This window comes from Dromaius novaehollandiae, chromosome 4 (assembly GCF_036370855.1).
Source record: "Dromaius novaehollandiae isolate bDroNov1 chromosome 4, bDroNov1.hap1, whole genome shotgun sequence".
In the NCBI taxonomy this organism is placed as follows: domain Eukaryota; kingdom Metazoa; phylum Chordata; class Aves; order Casuariiformes; family Dromaiidae; genus Dromaius; species Dromaius novaehollandiae.
The window spans coordinates 23513714-23525928 of NC_088101.1; the positions used below are offsets into that span (position 1 = coordinate 23513714).

The window sequence follows — 12215 nt, forward strand, 5'->3', positions numbered from 1 at the left end:
TAAATAAATTTGTTTAAATGAAAAATAATCTCAAAACCCCAAGGCTTATATAGGTTCTTTTAGTGTTTGTTACATTGTTAGTTTTTGTATACTTTTATTATGCATATGTATTTGTTGTAAGGAGGGATACAAGTATATTTGTAGAATACATCTGTAATCTTGTATTCCCCAAAGGAACATTGTACCTGCTGAAGATTTAAACAATCACCACTGAAAGTGAAGCTGTAAGATTTTAAAATACTTTTTTTTAGAAGCATTTTCCTAATATAAAGCAGTTTATGCAAAATAAAACATCAGCTTCTGCAGGCAAGACACATTTTGTGTAGTGGAATTTGACTACTTCAGGGTTAAAGCATACAGCACTATTTTTTTTTTTATTTAGAATAGCAGGCAGATGTAAGTGTGTTGTGTTGCCATGGTAATCAGGGCTATAGTCTTAAAGAAGTTACAAAGACAGAGTCAGATGTAATGGTAAAAAAAACAGTGATTTTCCTAGGCTGTGCCTTGTTTTGGATGGAAATGCTGGCTCATGCAGTGTTGAGAGTGATCTCATTGGTTCACATCACAATCCTCCCTCTCATTTCTCTCTCTCTCTCTCTCTCTCCTTCTTTCTTTTTCTCTTCAGAATGGTAACACTGCCTTAGCTATCGCAAGGCGTCTGGGATACATCTCAGTGGTCGATACGCTGAAGGTTGTAACGGAGGAGATTACTACCACCACAACTGTGAGTTGTAGATGCATTATAATGTCTCTCTTTATTCAGAATGTTGTCTTTCTCTTCTTACTTCGGACTCTCCATGTATCTCTTTCATGTTTATTTTCAGTTCTTAGGCCCCCCTTTCTGCTGGATTTTTGCAAAAGTGCTACAATGGTTTGAGTATATCTTTTAAGCATGTAGAATTGTGTGCAGTACATCAGGCTTCACTGAGTTACCTGACAAAATCTACATGAATATAGATGGCAAACAACTATTCAAAGGCAGAGTAAAATTTTTTTCTAGATATTGGTCTGAGCTGCAAACCCAAACTTCCTAGAAGTTTGGGAGTTGTTTCGATCCTGGCCATTTCCTCTATTTTTTTTTTCTCCACAGTCACATCTCCTTTTCAGTCTCTTCTTACATTTCCACACTTCTGTGACACCTGCTAAGGCTCCACTATTGCAGCACACCACAGCAAGCTTCAATCATTTGGTTGGACTGTACCAGCCATGGACTGGTGCCAAGCTTAACGATGCTCGCTAGATGGCTCTGAATCACATCAATCTTATTTTTACTCTAGTCACTTTCGGTTCAAATGGATGCTGTTTTTCCAAAACATGGAAAAATCTTTCCTTACTTTCCCAATGCTCACACTTTTAGTGATCTCTATTTTGACTTCAGGGTTTGTGAATGTAAGTGCTGAACGTCAGCAAGTTGGTACTGTTGCTTTAAGCCAAGAAAAATGGTTATATTTTGATGCTCTGAGAGGGAGAGGGTCTCTCTCTTTGGAGTCTTACCTCCCATCTACACCTGTTACAGCAGGTAGGAGGAGAGGACACCAGAAACAATATGTCATTTAAGAAATAAATTTGAATAGAAATTTCCCTTACTGCATTTTATCTTGAAACTTTGTTTTAAGATAATGCTTTTTTTTAATGCAAGAAATACTAGAAGTCTAGAAAACCTATCAGAACTAGCTGCCATGTAGGAGGTCAGAGATGATGAATCCAAAGATTACCTAAAAGGTGCTGTGACTCAATTAGTTGGAGGGATAGAGGAAAGTAAAGGGAGTAAAAGGGAGGTGAAGAAATGCAAAATATTTTGAAAAGAAGTGGGAAAATAGTTTTGATTTTGTCGCATTCTGACAGAAAGTCCCACTGCGAACTGAGGAAAATGGAATAAAAGTAGTGTAACATAAGGTTATAAATAGAGTGAGCTATGATTTATTAATGAGCTGCAAAAGTCAGATTGAGTCAGGTTTGGACAAGGAAATCCAGCCTAATTCCAGAAGTCTCTTAATAAAGAATGTGTACTTTGTGTATTTAACTGTAAAGCACATCACACATGTACATGCACAAACACATACATATCTATACAGAGATTAAGAAAAAAAGTCTAGGTAACATTTTCAAGAAGCCCTGGCCTCATTTTCGGAAGTATATTTTTTAGCCTAAAATGTGTTCTGTTACACTTTTTCCATTTATGCCTGATACAAGTTGTAACTTCCTTTGTATCATACATTGCATAGCACCATAGAGCCCTATGTCTTGTTATATGTGGGTATGATGTTTAGCAATAATAGGAATTACACTATGAAAAGACACCTGTGAGTGAGTTACTTTGGATAAATGTTTCTTTAAACTGTGAGGGTAATGGACCTTTCTATCAGATACCAGATGTTTGAGGTTTAGGACTGAATCAAACACTCAAACTTAATTGCATAGTTGACCTCTAATACTTGCAGTACAAGATTTCAGATTTCTCTTACATGTATCTGTGTACGAAACCGTAAATTCAAGCCAGAGAAGCACTGGTTTTAAAAGTCAGGTGGGAGCCTTCAGTAAATTCCGCAAATTGTTCAGATGTCAATTTGTCTGACTCTTGTACATACTTTAGGAATATACAAAATGTAAACCCTTGGCATTGGTGGTGGTGGGGAATGTTGATTAAACATAATTTTGAAGAACTGCTAAAAGGGAGAGAGAAATAACAGGCACTCCCTGTAATAAAACTCTCCAGATGGTGAGGTTGGTATTGCCAACCCAGAACGTAGCATTTAGTGCTGAAAAAAAGGTGCTGTCACCATAGCTACTTCATTCTCTAAGGCTGTAGCAAAGTGATGCATGGAGGATGTTAGACAGGGCGATGCTCTATTAATATTCAAGTCACTGGCATTTGAGATGAGGAAAAATCTCCAGTGCCAAAGCCTTTGGTCTAACTTTGAACATATTTTCGTCTTATTTGCACCAGTATTGTTACTATTGAAACCACATGGATATATAGCAACAGAGAGAATACAGTCCACTTATTATTTTATTCAGCAGTTGAAGATAAATAGAAAATAAATCTGTGCCCAATGTATTTGATGTAGAATGAGCTAGACTTTGAAAAGTTTACTATACAGTTAAGTTTGGGGTTATTTAAACAAATAGGCATAGACTTCCTGTGGACAAATAGATATATGAGGAGCTTTGAGATCAATCATGCTATACTGCTGTTAAGTAGGGAATCACTGAGTGTGCATAAAGGCTTATATAGATACGTGTGAATTATTCTGTGTCAGCATATAGCAACCTGGCCCTACAATGAAAATTACGACTACAGAAGCCTGAAGTAAAGCCTCTAAAATAAAGTACATAACTGTCTTCTCAGGCACACTAAACAATAGTGACTTTGAGAAACAGACATTGAAAATTAGACCCTTCATATGGCTAGATTTGGTTTTCAAATTTTGCGAGTATTTGACACTTTTAATGTGCCGACCATCTAAAAAATTTTTAGTTTTGTATAAAAAATTTTGTGTAAGAAGATTAATTGCCAGCCTCTGTTGGGAATTGATGTAGCGTTACAGTTGTTGTAACATTAATGATTCATGCTAAGTTCAGTGTTCTGGAGATGACAATACGGGTTTTTTCTTTTTCTGAAACACACACACAATTCTGTTTTCCAAACTTTGTTTCAATTGTTAAATCATGTAATAATTTTCTTATACTGAAGGGAAAGAAAATCAGGAAAGAAGTTAAGTATCATTACTTCTCTGTAAATAAATAATAATGTTGAGAGCATTAGTCAGCCACCAGATTGTTGTTATACAGGGCTTGTACAACATAATTTATGAAGTAATTGGCATCAAGATAAAGAAACTTTAACTACTAGGGTCTGCAGATCTAAGTTAGTAAAAAGACAATATGCAATGTACCTGGCATACTTTTTGTGAAGATACTCTATACCTGTAGTATATACTGGTAGTATTCTGATGTCTTTTCACTCCTGTATTCTTCTAACCTGTGTTCTGCTATGTTATATAAATTTTGGTCATACAGGAAACAAAAAAACCTAACATTTGTGACTCCTGGGTGGTTCAGTTTTTTCCCCTTTCTTTAGAATTTGAGCACTTCCTTCTGCCTTTGTTTGTTTTTCTGGGCTTTAAGTTATTTTACTCAGGGAGCATACAAACTGGCAGTAGAGAATTTGGATTATACTTTGTCTAATTGCAATTACAATACCAGTAAATTGGCAATTGCATATAGTGCTTTCCACTTCACTTGAAAAAATATACTGGCTCCTTCACCTGCATTTATTCCTTTAGTCCAATGTCAGTGATTGTTTTTGATTTAGGGTTTATTTGTACTTACTGCTGTGTTGTGGAAGAGATGAGGTCAGTATCACCTAAGCAGTAGCATGCTTTCCACCTGCTGCAGCTGGCTTTGTCACCCTACTGCTGCCTGATGTTTCTATCTGATGAGAGCCGTGGGAATGCAGGGGAGAAAGTTGGATGTATTGGTGGAGGCATTGCTGAATGCAGACTGATTTTTCAACACAGAGCATATGTTAGGAAAACACTGCAACAGAAATAATTTCTTGAATCATGAATAAGATTTAATTTAGGAGGCCTAATTGGGATTACCACTTGAAGCAAATGGCATTGTCCTTTCCCTGTAATTCAGGAAAGTGAACTGAAAACTTCTGTCACACTTAATATATTTCCAAAATGTACAGCAGACTTTTAAATCAAATTTTCAAAACAGTTACACTATTGGCAGCTTTTTTATTTATAAAAATGCAGTATCTTATAACAATCAAGAATACTATCTTTGCTAGTTTGTTAGACATGTAGAAATATAAAACTAAATCTAGAAATACCTAGTAAGTTTTGTGTAACAAAAGTTGCTATTGACTTCACTGCTTGATATCAATGGGCACCTTTCCCAAGAGCACATTGTGCAAGAGCCTCAGGGTTGGCTGACATTAATTATCACTCAAATTGTATGCTCTTTCTCTGCTTTTACATGTAACATTAATATATGCTTGATAGATCCCATCCCTAGTTGGGAGCAAAGTACTACTGCAGTGAGAGTTTCACAAGACGCATGGCCTCCTGACATTCCCCTCTATGCCAAAGGGGCACATCTGCTGCTGCATACCTTAAAGGGTGATGTGTTGACTCCCCTTCAGTGCTCCGCAGTTCAGCTGACTGAGCAGCAGATCTGGGTGGAGCCAGGAAAACATTTATTTTTCTGTTGTGACTAATGCTGTTTCTGATCACTGCTCTCTCTCTCTCTTTTTTTTTTTTAAAGTCTGACATTTTGTCTTCCGTATTGTCACATAATGGAGAGTCTCCTATAGGCAACTTTCTCATGCCTTGCACTTCTCATAATTCCTCTCGCTATATTCTTCATCTCGTTCCCCATTATGTATCTCGATGCTAAGAGGATGTCCCCGTTCCTGATTCGGTGTCCCTGAGCATCTTCTGTTTCCTAAAATCAGATAAAAAAAATTCTTCCAGAATTCTCCTACTCTCCATGCTCTCTCTCACCTATCCTATGTAATCCTGACTGTCCTTGCTCCATACTTGCCTTGTATTGTGATATTTGCAAGCTTTTCGGTGCACAAGATATATCAGAATCTCTGAATAATTTTGTTGTAATGTGTACATGATTTGGGGGAATGTACATGATTTATGGAAAGGATATAATTTGTACACAGTATATAGTCACTTTTTGGTGGAAGACCTGTTTGAAGTGATCTGTCTAAATATTTCACATCTTTTTTAGTTTAAAAATTTCCAATTGTTTGTAACTCCATTTCCAAATGCTTTACGATTTAATAATTTCCATATGCCACATACAACTTTTGTAAAGCTCTTCTGTAGACATTACCTAATTCATTTTAAAATCATCTTGGAAACATTGAGCTGAATTATTCTACGTGCACCATTTATAAATAAATTCACTGAGAGCTTTCTTTTCTTTTCCCGTTTTTTTTCTAACCAGCTCATTATCTTTATTTTTTGTACATTTCTGCCAGAGTAAATGCTACCTTATAGTAGCACAGAGAACAGGAGCTTCTAGAGTAAAGATGAAGAATAAAATTGGAGGGAAGGGGAAGCACATTATAAAATGTCTCAGCAGATCCCACTGCTGCTGCTTTTGAAAATATCTTGTAAACTTTGCTGATTCTTTTGATGTTTAATTTGAGGATTGATGATTCTGTCTTTGCAGACTGTAACAGAGAAGCACAAGCTAAATGTGCCTGAAACAATGACTGAGGTCCTGGATGTTTCAGATGAGGAAGGTGAGTAACTTCACTATGTTTCTGTTCCATATCACTTATGCCGCCTGTAATATAGACTCAAGACAGTTGCTTAAGTGCTTTGACATTTTCGTTTTGCAGTTCTTGAAATTATGTTCTATGCAATAGCTTTTTTTTAAAATGATGTGATCATTATGGGATCTGAATAAAGATGCCAGATATTGACCCAAACCAGAATCCTAGACCCATGCTTCTTTTTCAGCACAAACTTACAATCTTTTCAGAGCCAAATCCTCAAATGTGAGCATTTCTCAAATTGAGATTTAAAAATTCAAGTGTAAAGCTGTCCCAGAACTGGGTTGGATCCTCCTATAAATAGGTATTTGAGCAGTAAACTTTTTGGATCAAAAGTTTATGACTGACTTCTTAATAAATTTTAATCATGATATCTCATAAGATATACCTACGTTTGCACGAATTTTCTAACTTTTTAACTTTTGGCAATGTTAATTAATATTATAGTATCTTACATATGTCATATTATATGGTTATTATTCCTTCGTAGGAACAATTTGTAGAGTCACTATAATTTAAAAAAGCCCTAGGGATTTAGTAACCCAGGTTGTTGGGGTTTTTTTTCCTTTCACAAAGAACACAAAGGCGCTTATGGTTCTGAATTGCACCAGAAGTTAATGGCATTCATAGTCCTAAAGCTTTTAAGTTACTTTTTGAAATGGGAATTAGGCTGATAAATTAGTTATTCTCTTGAGGAAATACTATATTTGGGCTCCAGATACTTCTTTTTTAATGCTTATGAAACTGCAAGCAAAGAAAAACAAGTGTTTTAATTTGTTTGTATTCAAAAAGAAGTTACTTTCTGCTGCAATATGATCTGTCAAGTTATTTTTCTCAAGCTTGTTTATGCTGACTTTTCTGTTTTTGAAAGGCATCCAGCTACTTGTGTAATGAAGACGATAAAAGGCCTCTAAAATGCTTGTAGCCTTAGGTTCACATAGTTTAGTTTTCTCCCGTTCTTGGGAACTACCATTTAACCGTCTTTAAATCCACAAAACATAGTCTTGTCTTTCTACTTCTATAGCATTAACTTACAGGGTATTCCTTTTTCTCAAACCAACTTATATGTTGTACAGCCTTTAAACACTCTGATGATGAACGCTTCAGTGATGGGGAAGCATATAGTGGCACAGGTGCTGTTAGCAGAAGTTCGTGGAGTAAGACTTGCAAATTTTCTCTTTTTGTTTAACTCTGTTCATTTTATTGTGTTGAAGCAACATGAATATGCTTAATCTGGGTGCCTAACACTACTCTTCTTTGTTACTTTTGAAGTGTGACTGGGCCTATGTTTCCTGAAAGGCGGGAGGAAAAAGGGAAGCCAGAAAATCTAAAAGATTTATTACCTGTATCTTTAATTATATGGGAGCACTTATTGTGGCCATCCAGCATGACTAATGCTCTCCAGTGCATTACATTAACACTTTCTGCTTTCTGTCACTATCTGACACCTACTGTTTGTCAATAGCTAGCAGGATATGAAATAGGTCCTCTGGCACATTGCCTCTCAGGACTCTGTACTGAGCACTCATACTGAGAGTGTCCCTGTGATCCTGCCACAGGTTGCTAAGCGGGTTGGTTACAGTGAATGTGCTTCATGCTGCTGTCCCTGTATGAACAGTTTTGAGAGGCAAAGTATTCAGGTTGTTGCAAAAATTGCCGAAAAGGGTGATATTTATCACAGGAATGTAAAGTAGCAGGGAGCTGGAAGACTGGAGAACTTCTAATAGAGATGATGAACCTTTTAGTAATGGTGTAGTCTTTGTAAGACGCTTGCAATAAGATTGCAGTAATGCTGTGTTCTTGGCTGTTTTAAAGTGACATGATATCTTCTGAAATAAACTTACATGACATATGAAACCAGCCAACTGTAATCATATAATTTTAAAGTTGAACACAGCAAGAGTATTCGAATAAGTAAATATTTCATGTCCCATCGCGAAGCCTGTTCCTCATGGACAATTACTATTTTGTATTTTGCATGGGAAGCAGTTATCTTGCATAATAGAATACTGCTACATTAATAATAGATTGTTTATACTCCTAAAACAAATAGTGACCATTCAAGTGGCCGTGTAATCCATCGGATGGTTTGACTTCGTATGGAAGTTCCTGCTCTCTACAGCCTGGTTCAATGTGTTTTTCAATGGACTGAGAGTCCCACTAATTATTCTTTTATTAACATACAGCAGTTTCATGTTTTCTTTGGCATTTATGAGGTTTTCCAGCTTTGTGACTGTCAGGTCCAAATATGTATCAGCACAGTTTTAACAAAAATTTTATTTGCATGCACATGTACACATGCGTGTGTTACTGCTATACTCTCTATTAGTACTATGGTCTAACATGATGAATTCCTAAAGATTATTATGCATTGTTATTTGTTTAGTACTGTGCACAGTGCCATAAAAATGCAGATGTAATACAATCACTATTCAGAAGTGGAACACCTGATCTTGCAAAAGACATTAAGAATGTGCTGTTCCTTAAGGGCCAGGATTACGCTATAGATTCCCACAGGCCATAGGTATTCAGTGGTGCTATTCCTGAAACACACATCCATGGCAGCAGAAATGCCTCATACAGATAGTTAAAGTGACAAAAACTGTGCCTTTTTTTATCATTGCATTTGGCTTTGCTGTTTTTCTATATCACTACAAAGTTTAGCTCTTTTAAAGCTTCCACAAAAGAAACAATTTGCAGTTGAGGTAATCCTTACAACAGTAAAGTGCAATTACTGCAGGACATCTTGTTAAAATGTATTTAAATGAAATCTACAGAATTAATAAGGTTAAGCTCATGCAGATGTTTCTGTTAGCCCAGGCATTCTGGAAAAATCTAGAAAATACTGGAAAATCTAGAAAAGCAGGAACTTGTTTCTTCTTTTCCAATATAGCTAATATGGTAATGAGGCACATGTTGCTGTTCCTCTGTGCTCATTTCTTGCATTATTTTTGTGGCAAAAGAGCTGGGCAGACTGCTGTTAATTTATCTTTGTGATTCTCATCAGTAAGTGTAAGATCAGTAAGATCAGTGTATCAGTAAGATACAGTAAGTGTAGCTCTCTGTAGATAGGAGATACAAAGCCAACGAGTAAAACAGGTTGTGGAAGACCTGTCATTTGTGTGTCTCTGAACCTCCTCATCTTCTACTGTTTCCAATCCGATTAACTTTTAGAAGCCCTGGTTTCACTGTCCCTTTGAGACTAAATTCTGGCTGCTACAAGAAGTTGTCGTAGCTCTAGCTATACATTCGCACTCCCTCCGTTATTGCAGCACAAATGTTTCTTGCAACAATATGGTGAACCAACCCAGAGAACAGGTCAGTCTGAAAACCATTCTGTTTTGATGAGTTGTTTTTCAGCCAGGCTACTTTTGCAGGCAGAAGGGAGTAGAAACAGTGAAGAAAGTGAGACACCATTGTTAATGGCAGTATGCTCTTGAAGCGCCTGCCATAAAGGTAGATCAACACCCCATAGTCATTAATACTGACATTTCAATTGCAGAGAAGGGGTGTAAGAACAGAAAAGTCTAGCAAACAGTCTTATGTACACAGTGAGTGAGACAGAATCACAGTATCCAAAGAAGAAAAAGCATCCCTATCACAAGGTGTCTAAAAGTTGCTAAAGATTCAGCCTTATGATTGGTTGAGACAAAAGTCTGTTTCTTTTAAATTTGAATTTCTTTAAAAGAATCTACAAATAAGTTATCTTAAGAAGAAAGTCATTAGGACACAGAATTTGTTGAATTGTTTCTAAAACTGGAAACAGCTTCATCACGTGTCCTTAAGGAATTTACAAAATAAAATATACATTAATCACTACATATGGTAATCACCGACGGGTCAGAGTGTTGCATTTTTTCTCTCACAGAGTTGTTCCTTTTTCTCCACCTTTGTTTCCAAGCTTACTCAAAATTATGGTAATACCTCATTCAAACATATTTAAAATGATAGTATCTGCTTAAAAGTGGGGCTTGCTGTCCCTTTATGAATGTGGATCGGTGACAAAGTGGCATATCTGAGCTACTGCATCGCTGAAGTACAACAAATATATGACCTTAGATTCCCAAAAAAGAGTTCACAGCTAATCCATATCTGATTCCAACAGATTTCTAATTAGAAAAAAAAAATCTATTTCCTATTGAAAAAATAGTTTCCTATTTTTTTCCATTCTGGACAAAATAACAGCAAACAGAATTTTCAAACTACTTAGTACATCTAGTTCAGATATAACCATGCTCATAAAAGACCAAGGTCAAGGACTGAGAAGTTACTGCTTTACAGATAGACACTTTAATAGGGTCAGGAATTTATTCCTGGCGCTGCTGCTGATGCTTAGACGGCTTTGTGGGAGTCACTCTAATTGTCTTCAACTTCCACTTGTAGAATGGAATAATGATAAGCTCCTTTGTCTGACATTTTGGGATCTGTGAAGAAAATGCTGCATGTATCTGTTTACCTACCTTTGTAACTGTCTGCCTATAACTAGCTACCTAGCTATTACTATGAACACTGTTATTATAAAATGGTAAGGTGCTCTGGTACCTAAGAATATTTTCCTGTCAAAGTGTATTGGTTCATATGTCTGGAAACTGCAGCTTGCTCTTTGATAAACATATTGAATTCCTTAACAGCATCTATAACTGCTATAAACGATGCTAAGATGTGGCAGTGAATTTCCTGAGTGTCACCATACATGGCCTTAGAGTATGGTAATATTGCTGTCATATGTGTGAGAAATGAACAGTTAAATCTGGGCAGAATCCATTGCTGTTGTATGTGCACGTAGTTCTGAAGAAGTAATGTCTTAATTAGATGAGACTTAAGGCATAGTTTTCATAATAAAATCTGGAAGTTAAAGTTGAAGCCAGTAGCTGTTGCTGATTAGACTTAGGTCAGTTGCTGTTGCTGGGCGTTAAAACACAGTAAATCCAGAGTAATGCCACTGTATTAACTCAACCATTTTATGGCTGGTAGTATAAAATGTAGACAAAGACTGTTGATTTACAGAAATAAATCTAAAGTTATCTATTCAAAACTGAAACCGAGAAAGGGAAAGAAATCTGTACTCACAAAGAAATAGCTGGTAAATAAGAGTTAATTCTTAAAATATTAATTACTATGCTGTGTTGAAAATATGCCAATATCTGTCCCTCATTTCCTAGTAAATTTTGAGCTTTAAATGCCCTAAAGGGTTTGTTATGAGAATGATTTCTTGCTTGGTCATCTTAGCAATGTCATCCAAGATAAAGGGATGCTACTCTGCAAAGTTGTTTCTGTTTACATGGCATTCTTGAATTTATATATATTTTCTTATTTTTTGCATGATCAAAATGAGCTTTTGGGTTTTTGGTTGTAGTTGGGTTTTTTTTTTTTTTTATTTTTAAGTGCCAGATGTGCAAATGCAACAGGAAATCTGAAACTGGTTACCTTCTTTTTGTTCATATGTTGTCAACACTAAATGTTCTCAGTATTATGGTTAGCTGATCCATTTTTATACTTTTAAAAATATTATAGCTTTGTTGATGGTGTTGCTAAGAAGTGTAAAAAAAAGTAATAACTAGAGTTGAATTTTTGCATTGAAGAAGAAGATAGCTTCATAAACAAATTAAGAATCTTTTTTTGTCATTGGAAAGACACTAATTTTATTCTTCGTGGGATAGATTTTGCTAAAGATTGAGCTCACTTGTCAACATTTCAATAATGAAAAATAGGAGATTGTGGGTAGGCTGCAAAAATTTTGGCAAAAGTTTTAAAGAAACTGGTGTTTTTCATTTGCATCAGTGTTCTTCATAGAAGAATAGAATTGACCAGATTAGCAATAATAAATGATGGCAGTGGAATGTGTAGGCATAACCAAAAGTGCAAGCACACATTTGTTGATACAAAGGAGGAGTAAGGCAGGAGCATGACC

General features: G+C 36.0%; 1 protein-coding gene across 1 annotated transcript in view; it reads left to right on the top strand.

The window, feature by feature from the left end:
* ANK2 (ankyrin 2) overlaps window positions 1–12215 on the top strand; it is a 200409-nt gene that overhangs the window by 115170 nt on the left and 73024 nt on the right. The window contains exons 22-23 of the mRNA XM_064510615.1: window positions 626–724; window positions 6199–6271. Coding sequence (XP_064366685.1) covers window positions 626–724; window positions 6199–6271 — 172 coding nt within the window. The remainder of the gene's footprint in view (window positions 1–625; window positions 725–6198; window positions 6272–12215) is intronic.